Consider the following 27,590-nt stretch of genomic DNA (forward strand, 5'->3'; position numbering starts at 1 on the left):
GTATGCACTCTGGTTCCATGGACATGGGGTTGGATGGGCCCAAACAGCTGTTCTGTGTCCCAACTCACATCTGGACATTTATGGGGAGTCACCAGTGGCAGGGCTAAGGGTGAACAAGAAGCCAGAGACCCTGCAGTTGTCATGGAATATAGGGTGGGAACTTCCTGTGGGAAATGGCTTTTACATGCAAAAAATGTTATATCCTCATGTCCTTTGTTTCTTCAGAACAATGGCTACTGCAGGCTCGGGATTGAGGCCACCTACCTGCCTTCCCCCAATGGAGAGCCCTTGTGGATTCTGGGAGATGTCTTCCTCAAGGAATATTATACTATCTATGACATGGGCAACAATAGTATGGGCTTTGCCCTCTCTGCCTAGACTAGTGAGAGGCAGCTGTCTCCGCCTTCCCTGCAGGACTCTGGGATTGCCCTACAGTTTCTCTGGGTTGATGGCAGCATGTTAGAATTAATCTGACCCTCTGTGGAGTAGAGTCTTACTTCTGCAATCAATAAATCAAGAATCTCCAAATGCCTTTGCTCCTTACAAATGTATTCTTTGTGTTCCACATATAGTAGTTTATTCTAAATTGAAAGTTAGCACCAGCTCCTTGGGAAATCTGTGAATTGACCAATGAGAGAGAACATGGAGCTAAGATCTCTGAGTGAGGACCGACTGCACAGACATTAAGGATGCAGTAGCCCCTACATGACAAGCTCTAGCTGGAGGTGACCAGCCTTCCCGGCACTCTCCCTTCCAACACTTTCTTCTTTCCATTCCTAGACAAGAACATGAACCAGAGTAGTCTCTGACTCACGAATGTTAGAGAAGAAAAGGAAACCTTAGAGGACATTTCCAACTGGTTCTCTGAGAACAAATCTGATCAAGAAATATGGTTCTTCTTGAGGGGAGCAGCACAGTTTTAACGAATATTTTCTGGTATTTTCTTAGACATTATCCTCCCCATGGTGCTCTCAGGCTGCTCACATATGCACTTTACCTGCCCGGGCCTGACTGCTTTTGAGTTTAGAAACCCAATCTCATTTTACCATGGAAGAAAGTGAGGTGTTGACAGGTAATCATATAGTTAGTGTTAAAAATCAGATCCAGATTTAATGTATTAAATATTTTTATTGTGGTGCTATGTGATAAAGTCTGCTATGTGCAAGCCACGGAGGCATCCAATTATAAATGAGGCGTGGCGTTGGCTCCCTAGGAATTTTCCATCAAGCAGATAGCATATGGCTCTAGAGCAGTTTTCTGATTGAAGTAAGACAAGCAGCTGAACTTGGATTCCACAGTAGGTTATGAGCAATCACCTGCAGTGGGTTCTTCTGATGTAGTAATTAATGCTGTCTTTGGGGTTAAAAACTGGTATTGCTCTGGGACACAAAATTGTTTCAAGAAATATAATTAGAAATATGTATCTGGAAAGAAAGATGCAATTAATTCTTAGTCCAGATGTGCATAGGTGGTGGTGGTGGATGTAGGTGTTCCTTTTTCCACATCATTTCATCATTCCTCTCTACCAACATACAGTGGAGTTGATCTCATGGAACTGAGTAATATCTGCAATTTGGCCATTCCTGTTTCTTTTCTCTTATGGGAGATAACAGACTTTTCTTTTTTCATCAAAGAGAAGGAACTCAGTTCAGCTCCAACTCCCCTCCATCCTCATCATCTCCTTGTCAGCCACTGTTCCTGCCTTAGTACCACCTCTATTCATGCCCTGGTGGTTGGCCTCAACTATGTAAATCAAAGATCTTTAGTTAGCAGTAAAATTTCCAGAAAGTTTTCAATACTGATATACAACAAATCCAAGTTATCATGAGTACTTGAAGTTCATCAGGAGGGGACCATCCGTAGCCACTGGAGAATGTACGGTATTGGTAATGAGGGCTGCTGAGGATCAGAGCGACCCTTGTCAAGGTGTGGAATTAAGGTAGCAGTAGAATGTGTTAGTTTAGAAAGGATCCATCATTAACTCCTCATAAATTAGAAATCATAAATCTTCAGAGGAAATAGTGCAGTTTTTATCCTCTATTTGTTTTCTGTCACTCCATTCCTAGGTCCTTAAGAAGGAGGGTTGGCTTTTAGTCTTGCCTCACCAAGTTGGCCCATCTTATGTCTTCCTCACACTCCCAGCCCTAAACCCAGAGGGAGAAATAATATCCCCAGAGTGTTCTTGTTGCCTGTCTCCTGGTAGCCCATGGAAGAGTCCCAGGGCATGGAGATGGTAGGCTTAAAGACTTCCAGCTCCTAGCTCTTGGTCTTCCTGTCCAAGCGTAGCTATGAAGCTTGTGTGTTACTTTACCAGTTGGTCCCAATGCCACCCAGATCCTGCCAAATACATTCCAGAGAGCATGGAACTGTGCCTGTGTATATAGGTGACTATGCTTCACTGCTTGGTCAATCACAGGATAGTGCCCTATGACTGGAATGATGATGTCCTTTTCCCCAATTCCAGGCCCCTAAGCAGCAGTCAGTACTTTGTTCTGAAATATCTGGGAGACTCACAGGACAGAAACCATGGGGGTACTTGAAATCCATAGGTAGTATTAGGGGCCCATCTCTTCACTCAGGACTAAGTACGCAATATGGAAAGAGTGGCTCTGGAGGAGAGGAAAGAAAATGTCAAATTACCTTGACAAAAATAAAAATGACTTCCTTTTCCTCGGCAGGAATTTTATCTGCTAGAAAAATGGGCTTTGTGGCTCAAATCCTCTATTTCTCATTCCCTACTCTTACTTCTTCTTTTTTTTTAAATTTTTAATTTGTTTTTTATACAGAGAGAGACAGAACATGAGAGGGGGAGGAGCATAGAGAGAAGGAGACACAGAACTGGAAGCAGGCTCCACGCTCTGAGCTAGCTGTCAGCACAGAGCCTGATGCAGGGCTCGAACCCACGAATGTGAGATCTGACCTGAGCTGGAATCCGAGGCTTAACCGACTGAGCCACCCAGGCGCCCCTCCCTACTCTTGCTTCTAAACAGGAAGTCTCTATTGTTTTCTGGTCTGTGTCCCAAGGGCAGTGAGCAAGAGAAAGTCCAGAATTGCCAAAGGAACTTAAAAAGAAAGTAGCTTCAAAGACTGACTGAAATTCATCTCAGTTAAGGAACTTTTTAGAAGAATTACCTTCCTCCTGAGATCAGAATGGAAGAAGTTAACTTTCTTTGGAAGATCCCATTTTCTGTTTTCTAATAGATAATGCATTTTGACAATTTTGGAGGCTTGTGGGCAGGTGGGGGTGAACAGTAACCTCCAGAGTCTCGTGGATGTCTTTGGATAAATGTCCACCATTCCCTCCATGAGGCTGTCTCCAGTTAGAGAGCAGAGCAAACCTCTCCACAAGATCCCATACACATGTTGTATAAGAAGAAGGCTCTCTTCCACTTAGTCTGGCCTCTTTCCCTCTGCTCCAGAAAGGATGGGGGTGGCTTGTTGACCTGAAAACCCATGTGGGTGCCCCAATCTGAACGGCTGGCATAAAGTTGATCCTTGGAGAGGCAGGAAGGGGATCCCAAGAGAAGATTTCCGGGAAAGATGATTCTGTCCTTTTGGTGCCAGAACCATGAGTCTGAGAGAAGTCCACTTTGACTCTGGTGGAAGTTTCCTCATGCCTGGCTAAAATGGACTTCACTCTGTCATTCTTTGTCCTTCCTCATTAGGAATGAAAACCTGGTTATGCCTCTGGTGATTAGCTTGTGGAACTTCGGCACCCAGAAATAAGAACCTCTTCTTTCTATGGGGAGCTGGCTTAGGGGCTGATCTCAGGAAGATGAGGCTGAAGCACTTTGAAGGTGGAGAAAACGGTGGTTGAAGGTGGCACAAAAGATCCCAGAAGTGTATCAGCTGATTTCCAGAGCAGGAAAAAAGCTAGAATTGGGGAATTAGAAATGTATTTATCTTAAAATAAAAGCTGAATGGAACCCACAGTTTTCATTCCTAGGGTCATAGGATGAGGGAAGGCAGAGAACCAGAGGTAGAGAACCAATATGAAGGGTCACTCTATGAAAGGCATCTGTAACCTACACATCACCTACACATAGTACATGCTCAATATGCATTTATTTGCAATGCTCCAATTTATTTCAGTGAGTATTTACTGAACATGTATTATGTGCTAAGTACTATGGCAGGCACTGAGGATCCAGATTTGAGATATGCAAGGATGAAGGAGCTATAGAAGGGTAGCTCTTAAGAATATAATGTATTCTTCTATTTCAACAAAGTATAGAAGGTGGATAGAGGGATATTGCCAGCCTGGGGAATTAATGAAGGATGTTATATATCATTGAGATAACTCAAGGATATAAAATATTTGTTGAGTAGTATAAGACACTTTTTAAGACACTATTTAAAAAAAGGATGAATAAGAGAGACTCAGGAAGCTTCCTATCTAGTGGAGAGACAAACATATACGCACCCAACTGAATAGTGCAGTGGGTAAGTGCCATGATGGGACATGAACGATGTGATCAGAAATGATGAGAAAGTTATGGTAAACTCTGCCTTTATGGAAGGACATTGCAAGGGAAGGGCCCTGCATGAGCGAAGGCATAGAAGTGTGAGAGTATAGAGTGTTGGTGGAATTCTGAGCAATCAAGTAGCAGGAAAACCAGATCTTAAAAGCAGGAAAAGAGAAAGAAGGAGGGAAGAATGAATGAACATGTTGTGAATGGAGGAGATGCCATTTTTCTTTCTCTGTTGATGAATTATAATGCCCTTCCCAAAGGGATCTGGGAGTTGAGGAGAGAGCATGGAATGTAACTGGTGAGTGGCTGCTAGAAGACTTGTAAGGAGCGGTTTATCTGCAAACACAATCCAGTTTGGTTGCTCTCTAGGCTGCACGGGGAGCTTTTCATGGTACCAGGTTATGGGGAGTAAATGCTGGAGACGGAGGTGGATTTAAAGACAGAGCTTCCTATGCTGCTGCTGATTCTTCTGATATTTCTTGGCACTTGGAGAAAGAAGGAAGGGGAAAAGGGATGGCATCTGAATGCCAGCTAGAATCATGTCTTCTCCAGGAAACCATATGATTCTCATTGAATCATTGATCAAGTATCCGAGTTCGATGGCATTGACATTGACTTTGGGTACCCACGGTGCTGGGCAAGCCCATCTGAGGACTAGCAATTCTTTACCATCCTCATCAAGATAAAGACCCGCAGGTGTGTTCATACAGCCCAGGACCTCTGGGGGTTTCCCACCCTTGACCGACTTCCATGTCTAAAGAAAAGGGAAAAAGAAGATACAGGAATCAATAATTGTTGAAAATCTTTTCAATTGTTCAATTGTTGACGTTTTGTTTTGTTTTTGTTTTTGTTTTATCCGCATCACAGCAGCACTTTATTTTCCTCACACAAGGAGGCGTTGCTGGAGCCTAAAGTTCTCACATGATAGTAGAAAGCCAAATCTGTTGTCATCTTTTCAAGAATTGAGAATTGTGTAAAAAAATCTTACATAAATTAAAATATGAATAGATTTACAGTTGTAGATGCAAATCATTTTCCAACTCAAGGCAATTAAGCACCCACAGTGTTCCAGTAGGAAAACATCGGGTATGAAAGGAAAGTGGGTCCTAAGGCTCGGAACTTCCCAACTCTGTCAGACTGGCAAGACAGAAATGGCAATAGGTTCAGGACTCTTGCTAGCCTCTAGAAGAATCCTGGAAGAGGCAGCTCTTAGACATTAATGCCCTGCACAGGTCGAGAATCCCCTGGCACGCATTGTGTACATGGAACTTGATTTGATATTTATAACATTCAATAGAAGTATGTATTTTATGTCAAACCAGAGAGGAAAAGTAATCATAATTAGAAAGTAGTGGAGATCTCTGAAACTTCTTTCCATTTAAGACACTGCTTCAGTGAGGAAGAAGGGGAAAATATTAGAGACAATTTAAGTTTCAAGCTTTACCTCACTTGCTTATACACACGTATACCTGGTGAACACATACATTCTAGTACATGCAAGATTTTTTTCTTCCATCAAATATTGGTATATTTTTTAAATTAAAATTTGGTCATTTATTAGCACTGTCCTTTTCCTATAATTATCGCTAACAGTCATCATCATTGCTGTCCTTATTTGCAATAGGAAATGTAGTGGCTTTTGAAGCTGAAGTCCAAGCCACAGCCTATCCCAATCTGCGGACCTCAGCAGCCATACCTGCAGGCAAAGGAACCACAGATGTCAGTTTCAGTATCTTTATTCTTTATCTTCTTCTTTATCTGTTCATCTGCTGGTGGACATTTGAGCTTTCTTTACTTTGGCTGTTGTCAATAGTGCTGCTATAAACATTGGGATGCACGTGCCCCATTGCAATTTTTTTCTTTTTAAAAAATATTTTAAAGTTTATTTATTTTTGAGAGAGAGAGAGAGAGAGAGAGAGGAGGAGGAGGAGGAGGAGGAGGAGGAGGAGGAGGAGGGGCAGAGAGAGAGGGACACACAGAATCTGAAACAGGCTGACACAGGGCTCGAACCCACAAACCATGAGATCCTTTCCTGAGCCGAAGACAGATGCTTAACCAACTGAACCACCCAGGCACCCCTGTGCCTTTTTGAAACAGCACACACACTTTGGATAAATACCTGGTAGTTCAATTGCTGAGTCATAGAGTAGTTATATTTTTAATTTTTTGAGGAACCTCCATGCTGTTTTTCAGAGTGGCTGCATCTTATTCTGTGATATATCTGTTATGTCCATCTGGTCCAGTGTGTCCTTCAAAGCCATTATGTTCTTGTTGATTTTCTGCTTAGATGATCTATCCATTACTGTAGGTGGGATGTTGAAGTTCCCTATAGTTATGGTATTATTATCAATGAATTTCTTTATGTTTGTGGTTAATCAATTTTTATATTTGGATGCTCCACATTGTGGATATAAATATTTACAACTGTTAGATCCTCTTGGTGGATAGACCTCTTAATTATGACATAATGCCCTTCTTCATCTCTTGTTACAGTCTTTATTTTAAAATATAGATTGTCTAATATAAGTATGGCCACTCTGGCTTTCTTTTGGTGACCATAACATGATAGATCGTTCTTCATTCTCTTACTTTCAATCTCAAGGTGACTTTAGCTCAAACATGTGTCTCTTGTAAACAGCATGTAGACAGATCTTGTTTTGTTATCCATTATGTTACCCTATGTCTTTTGATTGGAGTGTTTAGTTCATTTACATTTAGACTGAGTACAGAAAGACATGAATTTATTGCCATTAAGCTGCCTGTAGATTTGTTGGAGTTTCTGATGGTGTTCTCTGGCCCTTTATAGTCTTTGTTGCTTTTGGTCTTTTTTGTTTCATCTTTTCTCTCCTCAGAGAGTCCCCCTTAAAATTTCTTGCAGGTTTAGTGGTCACAAACTCCTTTCGTTTTTGTTTGTCTGGAAAACTCTTTATCTCTCTTGTATTTTGAATGGCAGCCTTGCTGAATAAAAAGTTCTTGGCTGCATATTTTTCTGATTCAGAACCTTGAATACATCCTAATACTCCTTTCTGGACTGCCAGATTTCTGTGTATGGGTCTGTTGTGAACCTGAGGACTTTCTTCCTTTTCCTGCTTTCATAATTCTTTCCTTGTCTGGGTATTTTGTCAACTTGACTATGATATGCCTTGTTGATAGTTGGTTTTTATTGAATCTAATATAAATTCTCTGTGCTTCTTGGATTTTGATGTTTGTGTCTTTCCCCAAGTTAGAAAAGTTTTCTGCTATGATTTACTCTCTCTTCATCTTCTGAGACTCCTATGATTCGGATGTTTTTCCTTTTTAATGAGTCACTGAGTTCCCTAATTCTTATATTGTGCTCGTCTGCCTTAGTTTCTCTCTCTTTTTATGCTTCATTATGTTCCATAGGTTTGTCATTATCACTGATTCACTGCTCTGCTTCATTCATCCTTGCCACCATGGCAGCTATTTGAGATTGCATCTCAGTTACAGCATTTTAAATTTTGTTCTGACTAGATTTTAGTTCTTTTACCTCTGCAGAAAGGGATTCTATGCTTTTTTCAACTCCAGCTAGTCTTATTATTGTGATTCTCAATTCTAGTTCAAACATCTTTTTTACATCTGCGTTGAGTAAGCCCTGGCTGTCATTTCTTTCTGTTATTTCCTCTGGGGTGAGTTCCTTCATTTTCTCATTTTGGAGGAAGAAAAAGAACTAATAAAATAGAAAATTAAAAGTTAAAAGTTAAAAACAACACGAAAAAAATCAAATAAAGAAAGCCAGATCCTAGATGTGTGTTGGTTTGGTTATTGGAAGAAGCTTGATAGAATAGAGAAAAATGGAAAGGAAAAGCAAAGTAAGAAATCTTTTAAAAAATTAAAAAGAGGTACACCATAACATAGAATAAAGTGAAATGAAGAAAGTAAAATAGAATAAAAAATTTAAAAAGTAAAAATATAGTAAAAAATTAATAAAAAGATTATAAAAAGGAAAATAAAAATAATTTTTTTCTCTTTCTGTATCCAAGAATAAGAAAAGGAAAAGAAAAAACAAAACAAAACAAAAGCAAACAGATGGACTAGCAAGCAGAATGAAGTCCGAATGAAATGACATCCAGTTTCCCTTAGAAGTCTAAATATGATGCACTTTATAGTCTGTACACTGAGCAGGCAGAGAGACTTGTGGTGGTACTCTAGGTCCTGAGCTTGGTTGGCTCAGTTGTACTGGGCTTGGTGTAATGGCTCTGTTCTCCACTAGGTGGCGGTGCCTAGTTCGCTGGGGTGGATCAGTGTGGCTGGTGCGCGCATGTATGTGCAGGCACAGGAGAGGTGCAAATGGCGTCACCCAGCTTCCCAGGCTCTGGTATCAGAACTCTGTGCTCTCATGGACCAGCAATCAAGCACTCCTCTGATTCCAGCTTCCATCCACTCACTGCTTCTACAGTGTCTGGGCCCAAGTTGTCAGTCTGCCAGGCAGTGCCTCCTCCTGAATTATGTCTCATACGGAGTTGTGTTTCCAAACCCTTCACCTCTGAGAGTCCTGTGGCTTGGACCTGCTCTGACCATCTGGCAGAAAATCTCTCCAAGCAATGCTTGCTCGCCCCCTGGGAACGTTTGTGCAGTCGCACTGTTGCAGAGGCTCAGTGATTGTTGCCGGGTGCCTGCCTGCCCCAGGGAAGGTTCATGGAATCTTGAGGCTGCAGGAGATTCAGAGCTTATAGCAAAATACAACACACAGCCGGGGTAGTTTCACCGCACTCTTGTTATTTTTGTTCCAATACCAGCAAACGTGGCTGTTCTCCGGGGTCTGCTGGGACCCTTGCCTGTGGGGAGGCCCTACAGCCTCTACCAGATGTCCTCTTGGCAGGGAACCGCCTCTCCCGTGTGGCCCCGGGACCCCTCGGACCTCGCTCTCTGCTCCTGGGGATTCGCCCTTCCCACCAGAGCTCCGCCAGGTATGGAGCTGCGGAATTTCCGATTCCGCTCTCCCCTGTTTACAGAGTCCTAATGGTATTGAAACTCTCTCCTTTCTCCCTTTCTTGTTTAGTCACTTGCGTGTGCTTCCACTCTTACTCCTTCTCTCAGCTACTTTTGGGGGAGTGCTTTCCCTTCACTCTCCCCCCTTTCTCTGTCCTCTCTCAGCAAAAACAGCTCCCTCCCCTCCACGGCTTCTCTCTCCCCCAGTTCACCTCTCTGTGCTGTGTACCTGCTGCGTTCTGTGGCTCAAGTTTTGCAGACTGTTGTATAAATCCTCAGATCAGTTTTTTAGGTGTGCAAGATGGCTTGGTGCTGATCTAGCTGCATTTCGGGGATGAAAGATGCCGAGAAACTTACATGCTGCTCTGCCATCTTGGCCCCTCCTCTTGAATTGAGAAGTAAACTCCTTTTAAGAGTAAGAGTTTAGGGGCACCTGGGTGGCTTAGCCAGTAGGGCATCTGACTCTTGATTTTGGCTCAGGTATGGTCTCTCAGTTCGTGGGATTGGGCCCTGCATCAGGCTCTGCACTGACAGCGTGGAGCCTACTTGGGATACTCTCTCTCCCTCTCTCTCTGGTCCTCCTCTGCTTGCGTGCACACTTTCTCTCTAAATAAATAAATATTTATATACATATAAATAAATAAATTTTCTTCAAAAAAAGAGTAAGAGGTCAAACCTCTGGTTGAAATACAAAGTTTTATAATTGTTGCTTTTTAATTTTAGCATAAAAAAAAGCTTTGGAAGAAATAGTGACTGATTTGTGAGCTCCTGTCATACTCAGGCTACTTAAAAACTTCTCGCGTGTTGTGTGCAAATAACTTCTGAGCACTTGCACATGTCAGGCAGTGTGCTGGGCACTGGGAGCATAGTTAAAGATGCTCTCATGGAGCCCACAGCACACAGAGAAAGTAAAAACACAAAGAACTAATGGCAGAAGTGTGCTATGTGCAACAATAGGATTGTTAGCATGTGAGTGTTTAAGAATGATTTTCCTTACTTGTTGACATCCAGTAGTCTTAGCCCAGCTTCATGGTGTTGCTAACTTGGGTTTCTGATCAGATCCACCTGTCTTACCTGAAGCCACCACCTAGTGGACTGAGAAGAGGAGCCCCCTGCTGACAAAGGAAATGAGTGGGTTGATTTGATGGTACTGAAGGCTTGGAGCACAGGGCGAGCTTCAACCCATGGACCATAAGATGATGTCACATCATCTCTGCCCTTGAAAAATTCACTATTTAAGTGGAAAGAGCCCTGGATGAGAGGCCAGGAGGTAGCAGTTATAGTCAGAGCTTTGTTACAGATGCACTAAGCCAAGAACACCACTTTCTAATCCTGTTCCTACTGTGTATAACAAGGCAGTTGGAATGGTTAATTTCTGAGCCACATTTCTTGTGAAATATAAATCATAAGACATGAGAAAGGGTAAGGTATCTCAGAAATCTGTCTTACATATATGTCAGTGATTCATGTCCATGGACTTATGTACACATACATGCATGTGTGTGTGTGTATACACATAAATATATTCTATAAAATGTATGTAATTCATGAACATGAATCACTGACACGTCTTCTTAGACATGTACACAAACATACACACATTGTTACCCAAAAGACCTTTAACATAATCTCACATTCTTTTATTTCTTCATAGTCAAGTCCAGGGCCTCCAGTAGAGAAAATATCAAATAGGAAAATTCCCTCTTCCTTCATCAACCCTGACCAACCATCCTATCTCTTCTTACACATTCAGCCTTGGCTTCACCTCTGCCCTTCCTCCTTTGATATATGTAGACAAGAGGAAGAAGAGATAACACAAAGAAGGTGAGGCTGTCCTGGGGCAGAAGGAGGCAGGTTCTGAGTGTTTAAATCCCTTTTGTTCATGAGGGAGGGAGATGAAATTAAATCTGCCTAAGAGAAACATTCCTCCTTGTACTGCTGATCAGGGTAATAGACATTCCAAACTTTTGCCATTGGGACGGTCATAGAGGGCCCAATAATGTTGCTGGTGTAGACTTTTAAGGAGGAAAAGGTAGGGCTAAAACAGTCAGCCATATTACTAACTTAGATGTGTAAGGGTTGGGTAGCTTCACTCACTCAAAGCCTCACTCACCTTGGCAATTCTTCACTGGTGACCGAAAGGGGACCTTATGAAGCCTGTAGGCACACTAGTGGAATCCCAGCCTCAGGCCTAATCTGCATGCTTGTCGGAGGTGGCTGGTGTCCCATAGGTGTGCCTGAAGGCCAAGCTCTCTTCACGTAGAGAGTTCTTTTCTGGAACTATGATAAATGTTCATTTCCGTTCCATAGAAAGAAAAGGGTATCTGCATGTTCTATTCCTTTTGATCCTTACAAAAAGCTTAGAGACTGAATTGAATGAAGAATGTATGTGGAATAGATATTATTATAAAATATGTATTATAATTTCCATTTTCTAATGAGGAAATTGATGCTAAGAGAGGTTCCTTTACCTTCTGAGGACACAGAATTAGTAAGCGGTCTACTAGGATTTGCCTTACAGGTCTCAATAATTCCAAAGTTTATACTCTGTCCACCATATCTTACAGACACTCAGTTTCTTTAATTTTTTTTTAATGTTTATGTATTTTTGAGGCAGAGAGACAGGGCATGGGGGGAGGGGGAGAGCAGAGAGAAAGGGAGACACAGAATCTGAAACAGGCTTCTGGCTCTGAACTGTCAGCCCAGAGACCAATGTGGGGCTTGAACACACAAGCTGTGAGCTCATGACCTAAGCCAAAGTCAGACGCTCAATGGACTGAGCCATCCAGGTGCCCCCAGACACTCAATTTCTAAGAACACTTGTCATTCCAAGAGCCTCTTATGTAGGGCTCATTTGGTTTCCTCTTTTGGAAAACAATGTGACTGTTATATAAATTATATAAACTATATAATGTTATAATTATAATTTATCATTATAAATTATATAAATATGTGTGTTTGCCCTTTAGCCTTCAATTGTGATTCCTGGGTATTTATTGGAATGACAACATAATCAAAATATTTTATAAGGTGTTTCTCAGAGTCTTGCTTATAGCTGCCAAATATTAAAACAATGAGGAAATAGTGTATGAAATTATAATCTATAAACACAAAATTGTTTTATTGTTAATTGTTAAAAGTAAGTGTAAAAATTAAGCATTCACATGAGAAATGTTTTATTTATGATCCAAAGTGAAAATGAAAATAAAACACAGGGGATAGATGGTTTTTGTACTGGGATGGTAACCTTGTAAACGATGATGGCACGTGCACAGAGACCAAGATTAACATGCCAAAATGAAGACTTGTTTTATGGTATGATTATGTTTTTCTTTGTATTTTCCTTTCAGAAACTTTCTGATTATGTGGCACTATGCTTCCAAAAATATTATAGCATTTTGCGCGTGCGTTGGTGGTATAGTGGTGAGCATAGCTGCCTTCCAAAAATTTTATAGCATTTTAAAAGAGTTAATGCCGGATTGATAGATTAAACTCATATGCTGCAGGTGACGTTTCTGAAAGCTAATGGGTTTGGTGGTGCCAGAGTTGGGGTCTTGACTTGGATGACTTCCCGGGGAACTTTTGCCATGAGGGGTCGTACCCTCTGACCTCTCAACTCAAGTTTCTGCTGGGGCTGCAGACACCAGACAATTGGAGGATTATCTGCACACCTTGAAGCATACTTTATATTATTCAAGAAATGATAGTGTTCAGTCATGGATGCTCAAGGCAGCTGAAGCACAAAGTATCTGCTCTGGGGCTTTTCATTCATTTTTAGCAGAGAAAATTGTAAACTTTCTAGCAAGGGTGACCGTATAATTTATTTCCCAACCTGGAGGACCTCTGGGTGGATAGTGTTGTCCTGTACAGTTCACAGAACACCAGGATGGATGGTCATCCTATGCCTGGGCTCATGAGCCAGGCACGGGACGTAATAATTACCGTGAAAGTCATCAGCAGCCTGAACATCAAGATACTGATGGCTTCTAATACTCAATAATTTCTCCCTTGAAAGCTTGAGATGGGCTGTTGAGGCAAATTATTGACCAGAATCCTATAAAATACATATTTTCCATCTGACAATGTTATCTGTGGGGAACTTGAGACTAACTCATTTTGCCAGTCAAGAAACAGCTATTGTCTAACTCTACAAAGAAACCAAAAACTAAATATTTATAAGACTAGGTATTTTTTTTCTAGTCTAGCTAGTGAAAGAAGTTAAACTAGCATTCTCTTTACTTTAAACAAAGGATCCCGTGGTAATCTGCAACTCTACTGTAATCTTGGTGAAATGATACCCTTCCCTCTAATATGGCTAGATTTGAACTGATGAAGAAGACTTTTTCCTTTTTCTTTTTTCATTTTCTAAAAATTTTTAACTTTTTGAAATGTAATTTATTGTCACGTTAACTAACATACATTGTATACAGTGTGCTTGTGGTTTCCAGGATAGATTCCCATGATTCATCGCTTACATTCAACACCCAGTGCTCATCCCAACAAGTGTCCTCAATGCCCATCACCCATTTTCCCCTCTCCCCTGCCATGTCCCATCAACCCTCAGTTTGTTCTCTGTATTTAAGATTCTTTTATGGGTTTGCCTCCTCTGTTTGAAACCATTTTTTCCCCTTCCCTTCCCCCATGGCCTTCTGTTAAGTTTAGGAGAAGACTTTTCTAGTTTCCCATGTGTAGATTCATCCTCCAAGTTTTCATAGGCTGCCACTAACGGTGTTTCTGTTGGTTCATGCTCCAGAGCTCCTAAACCCACACCTCCCAGCACATCCTGTGAAGGCAAAGCTGATGGGATCAGTGGGGACCCAAGGGGTGCACCTGGGTTTCTTGAGTGTGCTAATGCTAACACTGTGGTCAGAAGTCCAGAAGGCCTCATGGCCAAAGCTGCTCACACTGTTACTGGCCTTGAACAGACAGAATGGGGCTGAGGGGTGCCTGGCTGGCTCATTTGGAGGAACCTACAACTGTTGATCTTGGGGTCATGAGTTTGAGCCCCACATTGGGTGTAGAGATTTCTTAAAATAATAAAAACTTTAAAAAAAAAAAAGGAATGGGGCTCTGAAGGGATGAAGCTTTGCTGGAGTTTGTTTTGGCTCAATAAATAAATAAATAAATAAATAAATAAATAAATAATATGTGATGTTGCTTTGCTAATCATTCTTATCATTCTCTTTCCTTTATCATTATTTGTTAGAAAGTCATTTTCATGTTGAACTCTCCATGGAGAGAATTAAGCAGACATGATCCCTTTTGTTTATAGACTTGCACTCTAAAAGAAAATGTGCTCATAAATAGAAAATACATTTTGAACAAATAGCCCACTTACAGTGAACTTAAGCAAAAAACTTGAGTTAAAAGCTAACATTATTTTTATCTTAGTCATTATCTCTCAAACTGAGTTCATTTTATTTTCTGCTGACTTAGTTCTTCTTCAAAACTTCTCAAAACTCTTCTGCCAGTCACTCTTCATTGATCATATTCTCCACATCTGCAAGAGGTCTTCCTAGAACACATCTTGTCCATCTGCAGAGATTAGGTAACTTATCTACTCTCAACCATATTAATATTGGTCCTGGTCACTAACACTTTAATTTCCTCAATATTTATTTATTTATTTATTTATTTATTTATTTATAGATTGGGAGGGGCAGAGAGCAGGGGAGAGGGAGAAAAACCCAAGCAGGCTCTGCACTGTCAGTGCAATCTGAACTGGGGCTTGAGCCCATGAACTGTGAGATCATGACCTGAGCCAAAACCAAGAAGCTGATGGTTAACTGACTGAGCCACCCAGGGGCCCCTCAGTATTGTTTTATAAATGCTTTCCTATGGCTCTTGCATACTCTCCAACTTCTCACTAGAGAACCAGTGAACAATAGAAAAATGTTTACATGTAGAGTGACTGCAGTGAAATTCTCTAAGTTACTTTATCCCTGTAGACGGGGCCAGAACAATGAGCTCCACTGTCTTCATGTCCAGGATCGTTGGAAACCCATTTCTTCTGCTGTACTACAAGTTCACATTAATTTGGTCAGTCTTGCAAATTAGTTTCTAGAGGCTTTGCATGAAGAAAGATCTTCATTCTGAGTCTTCAAGAACAATTTAAAAACTTAACTCTTCTCATTATGTCACTAAATCCAGAGATGCTCTAACCATGCATCTTAATAATCATATTAGCTACTGGGAACTCTTTTTTTCTATATGTAAATAACTGCACATGATTTTACATATGTTAACACAGTTGAATTTCCACAACAACCTTGTAGAAAAGATATTATTGTTTGCATTTTATAAATGAAACTGAAGTTTGGAGAGATTAAGTAATTTGGCCAAGATCACATCTCTAGTACATGATAGAGCAGGTGTTCAAAGTTTTCCGAGTCTAAGCCCAGAATCGCTGTCACAAGTATTCACCATTTCTATTTAGGGCTGAGTGGCACCCATACTTTCTGATGTGCCTGATTTCCAGGGTATTGCTCCTATACTAGTCTTAATTTCTTTTAATTTGAGAGAGAGAGAGATCGGGCATGAGTAAGCAGGGAGACAGGCAGGGGATCAGGGGAGAGGAGCAGAGAGAGAACCTTAAGGAGACTCCATGTTCAGTGCAGATCCCAATGTGGGGCTTGATCCCGTGACCCTAGGATCATGACCTCAGCCAAAATTAAGAGTCAGATGCTTAACCAACTGAACCACCAAGGCACCCCTCCTCCTCTACTATTCTAGTGAAGAATTTACTCCAGCCGTATGTAAATGTGAAACTGGTGTGTTGTTTTCTTTCCACAGATTACCACTGATACAAAGTTGATTCAAATCATAAACAGACACTACCATAACTTTATGCAGATACACTAAAAGATTTAGGTGAGATTTAGGTGAGTTTTAGGAAAATAGGAACTAATGAGATGACATAAGAGGTAGAAAACCTAAATAGATCAATAAACCTATCATAATCTACAAAACAATTCAGTAACTCCAGAGCATAGGAAAAGCTTCCCAATTCATTTATATTTCACTTAAACCAGATGAAGATAAAGAATCAGCAAATACTTATTAAGTATCTATTATTTCCCAGGCAATTTTCTGGGCTGTGGGTTTCAGAGGCAAATAAAATATATAAATTCCTCCTCTGTGGCTCTTGCAATTCCTCAGAAATAAATCATGTCCCGAGATGGGAAAACTCAATATTATAATGTCAATTTTCACATGTTAATCTCTAGATGTTTTTATTTAAAATCCCAAAAGATGTGTGTGTGTGTTTATTTGATAAATTGATTATTATCAAGAAAAAAACATTCATGCAAAAGATCAAGAAAATATTCTTTAAAAAGGTAGAGTAATAAAGACATGTCCCATGAGATATCAAAAATGTTGTATTTGTGTTAAATAATAGAAAGTTCAGAAATGCTTTTGCATTTATTGAAATTTATTTGATTTTTTCCTTCAGGCTCCTGGTTTCCCTTAAGTGATGTGCGTTTTCCTTTTCCCATTTGTCAATGGGTGTGCATGAGTCAGTGCTCTACAGGTCAGACTTTGCGGTCCTTCAGGCAGCGATGGAAGTAGGAGGTAGATGGTAAGTTGAGTGTTTTTCCTCCAGGGGATCAGAAAGATTGCCAGGCCAATTTTCAGGAGAGTCTAAAAAGGAAAAATCAAAGGCTTTCTCTCAAGGGAATAAAATGTATCTTAGATGGTAGATAAGTTGTAAGGTATGAGAATTGGGGGATCCTGAGGAATAATTTTCATATGATTGGTAAGACTCTACTAATTTTCCCGAAATATTTTGGGCTGGGTTACCTGCCCTCTGTATGCCAATGTATTTCCTTCCTATCAAAGTAGAATGAATGAGGTGTTAAACGCATTAAATGTAAAAGATGCAAATTTGTCCACTGTTTGGGAAGTAATTCAGATGACGGAGGCTCCGTAGATATAGGCTGCAGGCAGGTGAGTCCCATCCTGAGTTGTAAGTATGTGTGCAGTGGACAGTAAAGCATCTGGGCAGAGCCAAGTCAGCAAACTGAGGAAGTGAGACCAATCAGGGCCTCTACCAACCAGGGGCGTCAGAAATCAGGTCCAAAGAAAGGAGAACAACACAACTCAGGATTTATTGAGCACTTTCGATGTGCCAGGCACATGTCCCTGGAAGGCATTGGGTAAGTTGATAAAATATAAAAACTCTACTAAAAAGTCTAGTTGGATGGGTCAGACACTTAGGAGGCTATTGGCAGGCAGCCCAGACAGGTCAGGCTGTTGCCCTTGCTGAGTGTTTCCATGGCACCCTGCAATGTCACCATCTCCTCCCACTAGTCCCTCAATTCCTAGAGGATAGGGATGGGGTCTGGGTCTCAAGTTTTGAATCACCAGTTTTTAGCATAAAAACTTCATACAATGTGAATTCAAAAACTGCATGTTCAAAATGGCCTTCAGTGCTTCTTGGCTGCTGGTGTTCATGCCCTTGTGTATTTCCTTCCAACAGTGAGTAAGACTGGCCCATGTAACTACTAGAATATTGTAGATATGTTGGAGTGGGACTTCCCTCATGCTCTTTCTTGGATCACTTACTCTGAGAGAAACAGCTGCCCTAGGATCCCTAAGAGAGGGCCACAGAGAGATACTGAGACCTCCTGCCAACAGCCAATACCAGCGTGCTAGTCACGTGAATGAGTCCACCTCAAAATGGATCCTTTGGACTCAGTTAAGTCTTCCACAACTGCTCCAGCCAATATCTTGTCTGCAACCTGCAGTTCTTATGACAGAATCCAATCCCGAACCACTCAGCCAAGCTGCTTCTTAATTATAGAAACTGTATGCAATGATAAATATTTCTTATTGTTTTAATAGCTAAGTTTTAGGATAATTTGTTAGAGGGCAATAGATCATGAATAGAGTCAGGAATAGCTTGGTGGTTGATGGCCCAATCCCAAAACTGTTGAAGATGAAATACTAATTTATTCAACCAACTTTTGTCAAATGCCTAGTCTGTTTCAAGTTCTAGGGATCTAAAGATGAACTTGGCTCTGGGCATATGAATCAGCTCCTTCCAGAGAAGACTGAAAAGCACTGAGCAAATTCTTGACTCAGCCTAAGGATCTGCTCTCAGGCCAAGTTGGCAGCTGCCCCTGCACCTGTGCACACTCTTATCTGCCTGCCTGGCTTAATCCCAGTTCTAAGGAAGCACAGCTGCTGGCAGAGATAAATCAATAGCCTCGGGGGCATCGAGGTGAGAAAAAACAAGCCCTGACACCTGTGCGGCACTGACCACCCTTCCACCAGCACACTTTGCCCTCCCCTGATCTGTTTTCCTAGGGAGTCAGGCTCTACCCAAAGTAGGTCACAATGTTCCTTATACCCTACTGCCACTACCCCTCCCAGAATGAGAAGGGGGCATAGGTACAAGGTCAACGTGTCTCTGGTGGCAACTGCCCTCTCCTTGTCCCCTCCCTGGGCTGGAATAAGAGAAGAGACCTGGCAGCTGCAGTATCCTGTGGCTGCCCTGTCCTTCTCCAGAGCGGTGGGACAGGGGGGAAAGATGAGCAGGGCTAATCTGTCCTTTCTCTGAATGGAATGCCTGCCAGGACGTTTGCTGCCGGCCTTTAGTGTAGAGCCTTGTCCTGCAGAAGGAAAATTACATGCCTCAATTAAATGTTTCAGGATTTTGACTCAGCCTTTCATGTGCTTTCCTGGCCTTGGGTCCTGGGCTAGGGACCCTGATTTCCAGCATGGTGCCCTTCCTTCTCTCTGTGGGCTTCCATATCTCTAAGGGGACTTGTCCTCATTGCTGAGTTAATGCCTTCAATTGTAAGCAGTTGTAAGCAACCAGATCTGGGTTGGTGAGGAGTTTCTTCTGCCTTTCTCTCCCTGCTGGGGGTCAGTGCCTGTTCTCATGAATCTGGAATGGATGGCAATCTGAATGTGAGGGCCTTGGGGACTTGTGGTTATGATGTGGTGGCTATGCCGCTCCTTATATAGGGCTGAGCCAGGGGGTTGATCAGGACCAAGGGCGTTGGTGTGGAGCCCTCATGAGGAGGATGCTACTTTGGTGCTCTGAGTCTCTCATCCTTTTTGCCATTTTTCCTTCCCTCAGGTGGGGAGGGGGCGTACACTGGAAATGGGGTGCAGAGAAGGCATCTATTTCCATGAGGCTGCTACATGGGGTCTCCTCCACCCCATGCTTTGGGCTCTGAGCAGAGGAACTTGAAGTCTACACTTGGGAATGATGAAACGGAGCCCTGGGAAAGGCCACTGATAAATCCAAATGCCCTTGAGCCCTTAACACCCTGAAGTCTCTTGGGTAGCAGCAGGTCCCACTGGGAAGCCTGTCTGGGTAAGGAGTAACACCACCTCCTCTCTCCAGTCCCATGTTCCTGAAGGTTACCCCACTTCCTCTCCTTTCTTCCAACTCTGCATTCCCTTCTCCTACCATGATGAAGTTGGGACTAGAACCACAAGCCACCAGCCATTTTGCTGGATTCCAGAATGTCATAGCTGGGAGGGAATGTAGAGCTCATCAATTTCAAAATGCCTCACTTGATAGATGAGAAAACTAAGGCACAGAGAGAGGAAGTGACTTGCCCTTCATTACTCAGCATCAGGTCTTATCTGTATGTTCTGATGCCAATGCTCTATTACTAGTAGTCTATACTTGCCTTTGTATTGTCTTTTCTCCTCTCAAACCTCACATTCTTCCTGATACCTAGGTGTTGAGCTACAGGTGTGAGTCATGACTAAGGCCCAGAGGAGGGGGCCTCAGGAAAGAAGAGTGAGGATAGTATGAGCTTTGGAGTAAGATTGCCTGGAAACAGTGCATGCACAGTACATACGTGAGGAATAAATGGATGAGTGAATTAATGCTGAGCTTTCAGTTTTGTGAAGTTTTTCTGAGCCTTATCCAAAAAAGAAGATAATATTTCCTTCATTGGACTATTGCAAGAATTAAAATTTAAGCAAAACAATGTGTGTAAAGCCTCTAAACAAAGCACCAGTCCCATCACATGCCATCTACAAAAGGTAGCTGTTTTATTGGTAATGAACTTGAACAGTCTGTGAAGTTATTCGTGGTATACAGGGAGCATAATTATCCTGGCTACCTGCTTGTGTAATGGCAAATTGATATTATTTTATGTGATTTTATTTTATGGTCTGATTGATTTTTAAGCTTTCTGAGTCATAAAAGGTACTTAGGGCTTTTTGTTGTTTTTGTTGTTATTGTTGTTGAAAAAAGTGTCATGCCTGTTAAGCAAGCTCTCCCCCAGGCACGGGAAAGGAGTGGGACAGAATCTACTGAGGATATGCCAAGCCAACTCTGAGGTAACCCTTCCCCTTGAAGAGGTCATCAGCAAGTGAGACCGACAGTGGAGCCTCACACTAATTGCAGTGACAACTGCTTTCTCCAGGCAGGCTCAGCCCAGAAACCACTGTGCTACTTTACCAACTGGTCCCAGTATTGACCAGAACCAGCCTAGTTCTCCCCGACAGATGCTAACTCACATCTGTGCATACACCTGACATATGTCCTCACTACCATGAATGACAAGATTGCTCCCTACGAATGGAATGATGTTGATGTCCTGTACCCTTAGTACTGAGCCCTGAATAAACAGTCAGGGGAGTTGAATACAAAGTGAATGGGAGACAGGGAGGGATAATGGAGAGCCCAAAATCAGTCCCTGATTCATTCTCAAATATCATAAGATTCTGGCAGGCAAAGTCCTTTGCAGATAGTTTCTTCCTGGAAAGGAAGACATAGATATTTGATGCACATGATATACTAGGGTGTAAACACTAACATGGACAGATGGGGGGAGCACTTGCCATGGGGCCTTTAGAGGTCACACTTGGTAACTGCCCATTTCCCAGACAGTTGAGAATGAAGGGGCAAGAGTCACTGTCCACAATGTCTGTATCCTATAGGCTTACAGAGATCTCACTTAAATGTGCCTCTTTGTTTCTCCAGCGACAGAGATCTGGTCGGCTTGCTGGCCATCGGCAGCTAGAACTTTGGAGTTTGAAAGTAAGAGTCTTACCATGGCCAGGGGATGAAGGTGAAAGCAAGAAAAAGAGTGCTTCCTGCTGGGGTGGGAAACACTGGTGCCGGAGGATAGCTGGAAATAGATATTGCAGAGGGAAAAGAGGCTGGTGCGACGCCTTCTGGTAGCAGAGGAGGCTGGTGGCAGACATGGAGAAATAGCAATGGTAAATGGAGACTGGGCAGTCAAACACTCAAAGGACTGTAGAAAACATCAAGTAGAAGAGAAAGGACTTGGTGATGGAGAAGAGCCCAGGCCAAGGAGCATGCAGAGCCCTGGGCTGGGTCATAGGCTTGTCTTTGGGGAAGCAACCAAAAAGGATTAGGAGCCTCACAGGCATTTAGGCTTGGAGTTGGACAAAGGGGGTTGTAGGATGAGACCTGACTTGCATGTAGAGTCACCCAAGTCAGTGGTAAGTCACTAATTATGAAACTGTTGCATTTTCATAATTATTTTTTAATTAGATGGCACAAAATTATTTGACATAAAAAGTAACTTGGCCCTGACTCTTCTTCCCTTCCCCAGTACTCCAAAAATAGCCATCTTGGAAGTGCAGTGTGAGAACGAGTTGTAGCGACTGTTTTTATTCTTGCTCTAGTGGCTATGTAAACTTTCTGGCAGTTAGCTATCAGCTTGCTAGCTAATTCCCCCCTATGGTATTTGACCCATATTTCTTCTACCCGAAGTATCCATTCCGCCAATATAGCTTTTCTTTATCTTGCCCACAACTCACTTAAATAACAAATCTTGGCAGGTTAATCCTCCCTAACTTTAACATCTCCCCCACTCCTAAGTTACCCATTTTGTGCTAGTTTACTTTTATTAAACAACAACAACTTCCTAGCTATTAAGTACCTGAACTAAAAATAAATAGATAAATTAAGGAGGCTGTGATCTAGTTTACAAAGTTCATCACAAACTTAGTATAATCAGGACCAAACCTAGTGTTTAAACATGTGTTTTAGGCTATAAAATTGATGACTATGGCAGGGGAAATAAATATCTTAGATATTAAAGCACCTTCAGGTATAGGACTCAAAATATATTTAAGAGTACATTCTCTTGGGGTCAGAAGGGCTTCATTAAATGTATTCACAGACTGTAAATTACACCTTAATTTTGGAAATGATAAATATTAAAAAATGAACATCTTAGAATCAAAAACAGAGTATCTGAACCACTGTCTCTAATAAAGAAAATGTACATGTACCTTTGACCTTCCAAACAAAAAGATACTATTCAATGGTATACTGAAGAAAATAAACTTAAGTTAAAGATACTTATCCACTGATTAATTCAATACTTTTTTAGTTCATCTTAAGTGTAAAAATCCAGCTGGGGTTATTATGAAGTGCATAATAAATACTGGTATCAGAGATGGTGTGGGAGGATTCCTGAGGCGTGCCGATGTTCATACAGACCGACTCTGCCAGATTCACACCATGGTTTCCATGGCTGTCAACCACAGAATGCTCATTTGTTCTGCCACTGACTTCCTTTGTCACCATGAATTTGATGGCATTGAGTGAATATTCAATGCCATTTACCATCTTGATTAAGGTGAGAACAGAGCACTCCTTCTGTGCTCTATTCTTCTTATAGAGAAGCTAGTGCCCTCGTGGACTTTCTATAAAGGTTGCATTTCCTGGAGGTGGCAAAGGGTGCTGCCCTCAGGACACTGGGTAAGGTGTTTGGGATGGCGAGCAACAGAAACAGTCTCTTGGCTAACTTAAGCCAAAAAAGACTTTATTGGAAGGATACAAGTGTCTGTAGGAACTCGAAGAAGAAACTATTAAATAGAGAAAGGGGAGCAATTTATTATATCTTTCACTAGGAATTATTTATTGAGTACCTTCTGTAATCCATGCACTATGCATCACTTTGGAGATAGAACAACTAACAAGACAAACATGCCTGCGGTTGTGGGGCTTAGAGTGGAGAATACAGAGAGAGAAAATAAAAGGAAGAAAAGAAGAAAAAGAAGAAATAGATGGGATGGTCAGAGGAATCTCCCCAGAGGCAATGGCATTACCTTTGAGCTGTGATATGAGGAATTAAATGGAATCAGTCATACAAAAGATAGAAGAATGTTTGCAGGAAATGGCAACCTGACAGCATCAGCAAAGGCCTGGAGGCAGGAAAGGGTTTAGCAGGCCAAACAAAACTGGGAGGAGAGAACCTTAAAATGGAAGGTGAAGTCATAGCAGGCAGGGTCATTTGTAGACTCTCTGCCAAGAGTTCCTGGGCTTTGCCTCCAGAATTGCTGATCAATGTAACTCAGATTCATGGATCTTAGAGTCTGTATCTCTTTCATTCAAGTTATACCTCACCAGAACCTATTCTTGTATTTCAAGGGCTATTTCTAGAAATTGGGAATTGCTATGAACTAGAAAGGAGCTCAAGAGGCACTTCCTATAGAAAATACTTGATGAGGGGCTCGCTCCACATGTATCCACTGCGTCGGTGGGGTCTGCGAGCCCGTGCTTTTAAGCCCGTAGTAATAAAGCCCTTTACTTTTGCAAAAAAAAAAAAATACTTGATGAGGATAGCCACCAAAATCCCCTTCTCTTCTCTTTCCAGGAAATGCTAGTGGCCTTCCAAGAAGAGGCTCAAGGAACAGGATATTCCAGACTGCTTAGCACAGCCCCTCAATCTGCGGACAAGGGGACCACTGATGCAGGATATGAAATTGCAGGGATTGGGAAGTGAGTGCACTAGGTCTCTCAGGGCCCCCAAATCCTGGAGCAGAGATTCCTAAGCTTTTAGGTGGGGAATACCCCAAGTCATCATGTAAACATTGTAAAAGGAGATTTCAAAATGAAACAAGCAAGTTTAGCTAAAAGAGTCTTTTTGAAAATAGGACCAGAAGGCTATAAGGGAGGAGGAATTAATGCAAATCATCTTTGGAGGAACCTTGGACTTCTTGTCAGCTACAAGCCCTCAGGAGCTTGGGCTTAAGTACCTCCTCACCATGACAGCTAAATTAGTCACATTCTTGACTTGGACAGGAGCCAATGCAGTGTAATAAGTTTCAATCCCTCATTTGCATGCTAACCCAACCAATCCCAGCTAACTGAGTTTTGATCCCTGTTTTGCACGGAGGACCTAAATGACAACCATTTTCACGGCCTTTTGCCTTCATAACTCTGCCTGCTCTTTGTCTTCCTCAGAACACGAGTCCATGTCTCCCAAATTACAATTCTACTTACCCAAGTAAATCCCCATTTGCTTAAATTGTCAGTGAATTCTTTTTTGGTCAACAGCATAATGTTGAGAGAGCTGGTACCTTCAGTTGCCAAAGAGGTTATTCTGAGGAATTACGGCAGTGGCCCCTTTAAATTGTCAATGTTGTAGACTTTGGGGAGAAGAGGACCAAGATTCAAGACCATGGCAAATACTTATAATAGCAAACCTCATTAGCAATTTCTCTTGAAAAAGGCTGTAAAATCAAGAAACCTATGATCCACAAAGCAAGAGTTACCCACCTGTGATTCCCATGGTCTTAGAGACATGTTTCTGAGACACACATTCTAACATTTCACATTTCCTAACCTGCTTTGAGTTTGCCCTGTTTCTTTCAAGCAGGTAGAGGGGACATCTTGTTTAGTCGTCTGGAGTGGGGGGTCACAGAAGATAACCTGTTAGTTCCCTAAAGCCCCCCAGGAAACACATCGATGGGGCATTTGGAAATCTGCTTGACATCAGGGGTTTCTCTGCTGCTACCATTTCTTGATCCTAAGTTGTCTATAAGAAAATGCCCCCCAGATCCTGATGTCAAAATGCCCAGAATCCTGGGCAGCTCAGTTGGCTGAGTGTCAGACTCCATTTTAGGTCATGATCTCACAGTTTGTGAGCTCAAGCCCCATGTCAGGCTCTGTGCTGACAGTTCAGAGCCTGGAGCCTGCTTTCAATTCAGTGTTTCTTTCTCTCTCTGCCCCTCCCCTATTCAGGCTCTCTCTCTCTCAAAAATAAACATTGAAAGTTTTTAAAAAGATCCTTGATATCATCAGTGTGATAACCTATGACTTCTATGGTAGCAGGATGGATATTCAGGATACAAGAGTCCCCTGCACATAGAATTCAAGGACCAAAGTGGCATGCATTATTTTGACTCTGCAACAAAGAAAAGCCTCAAATCATATGCAGAGGTGATAGAGGGAGGGGATTGGAGAGTTTGTTTTTTGGGAAAGCGGCTTTCTCTTGGGGGATTTTGTTAACCCTTTGAGACAACAATTGGCAAGGCAATAATGTCTGTATTACCTTCTTCAGGAATATGTAAAAAGTACCGGAGAAACGAGTTCCCTGCAGGGAAGCTCATCATAGGGTTCCCTATGGGAGGACCTGCTGGCTCAGCACTTCTGATCCTCAGTCTCTGTCCCAGTCTCCAGTGTTTACATGCATAAGGGTAGCTTCTGGGTGTACTAGGACATAAGTGACATGATTCATTCAGGAATTACACTACACTGAAAAAAATTCTGTCATTCTCTAATCTCTCGCCTCTTGCTATCCTCCTGAGATCCAATATCCTGGCCCCCCCATACTCCAAGCACAAGCAGCCTGGGAAAAATGGCTGTGGAACACTTTTCATTAAAAAAAAAAATCAATCTGAATTTCCTTTTTGGGTTTTGAAGTGTATGCTATCATTTTTCCCACAACCCGAAAACTAATATTCAATTCTATTCTATCCATGGAAATAGCGAGAGAAGGATTTCAGTAATCTGGCCCAAGGAAGGAAATAACTGGATCTCCCTTACAACTTGAATTGATTGCATCCACACTCAAATCCTGGGCTGAAAATTCAGAGACTATTGTCATAGTAATACTAAAGCTTTTCTGCAGGAGCACCTGGGTGGCTCAGTCAGTTAAGTGTCCAGCTTCGGCTGAGGTCATGATCTCATGGATACTGGGTTTCAGCCCTGCATGGGGCTCTGTGCTGACAGCTAGCTCAGAGCCTGGAGCCTGCTTCAGATTCTGTATCTCCCTCTCTCTCTGACCCTCCCCTGCTCGCGCTGTCTCTCAAAAATAAATAAAAAACATAATAAAAATGTATAAAGCTTTTCTGCAGTCACTGGCATCTTCTCAGTCTTTGGTATTCAGACACATGCAGACTTGTCACTGTTCTGTTAATTACTAAGTGAGCACTAAAGACCTTTCAATTAAAAGGCAAAGTAGACCACACTCAGTGCCTATCCTGAAGGAGTTATTTCAGTTAGTATTGGAAGGAAAGGACCTCTTTCTCAAGCCAGAATGTCTAGATAAGTACTAGAATGTAGCTACTGTGAGTTCTGACTTTTATACCCCTAGACTAATTTGGGATTAGTCTTCAAGGGATCACTCAGATTAGAGAGTAGACCCAATCCACTAGCCTCTTGGGAAGGCCTTTGCATACCTCAGGCCAGTCTCAGGAGCCAGTAAAGGAGCTTATTTTGATTCCTGCTCTGTCCCCAGGCTATGCCACCTGGCCTGCCACATGGTAGGGCTCAATTTATATGATGACTGACAAATGAAATCAATGAGATAATGGGAAGTGGGGAATTTTTGTTTCTATGAAATTTACATTAACTGGGAAAAAGACCAAGAAATCCAGACTTGTCTACTCCCTCCATGCCAGGAACTCAGAAACCTTGATACACTCTTAAAACACGTTTTACTCTGCCTTTAAATATCCCTCTGTATGCAGCAAGTTCAAGTACAAGCCCAAGCAAGTCCAAAACCCATTCCAGTCCTTGATGTGTGGAGGCCAACAGCCCCTGTTCCCAGGGCTAGTGGTAGAATACATAAGACTGGAGCCTGGGAAGGAGCGTGAGCACAGGGACCCATGAGTATGTCGGTAAAGTGGAGTCACCCCACTGATCATCCCAGGCCCATCTCCATCCACATGACAAACCAGCACACGGAGACGGAGCTCTGCAGTGGTCTTTGTGGTCTTTCTGCTCTCATACGGTACGTAGGAGCCCTCACCCTCCCCGGGTCCCATGCTGGCAGAGGAGAGAGCACAGCAGTGCAGGGGGAAGGCTGGCTCTGTCCTCAGTCCTGGGCCCATGGTCAGGAGGACCCTGTGAAAGCTGGCAAAGCTCCTCAGTTGTAAAACAGGCTGAGGTAGGCCATGCGGTTCTGGTGCTTTCTGAACTCCTTGTCG

The 27,590-nt window shown here is 42.2% G+C and overlaps 1 protein-coding gene across 1 annotated transcript in view; it reads left to right on the top strand.

Moving 5' to 3' along the window:
• Positions 1–532, top strand: part of LOC115298860 (pepsin B-like) — an 8,508-nt gene extending 7,976 nt beyond the window's left edge. The window contains exon 9 of the mRNA XM_029948015.1: positions 226–532. Coding sequence (XP_029803875.1) covers positions 226–378 — 153 coding nt within the window. The 3' untranslated portion in view covers positions 379–532. The remainder of the gene's footprint in view (positions 1–225) is intronic.
• The last annotated feature ends 27,058 nt before the right edge of the window (positions 533–27,590 follow it).

Source organism: Suricata suricatta, chromosome 8 (assembly GCF_006229205.1).
Source record: "Suricata suricatta isolate VVHF042 chromosome 8, meerkat_22Aug2017_6uvM2_HiC, whole genome shotgun sequence".
In the NCBI taxonomy this organism is placed as follows: Eukaryota; Metazoa; Chordata; class Mammalia; order Carnivora; family Herpestidae; genus Suricata; species Suricata suricatta.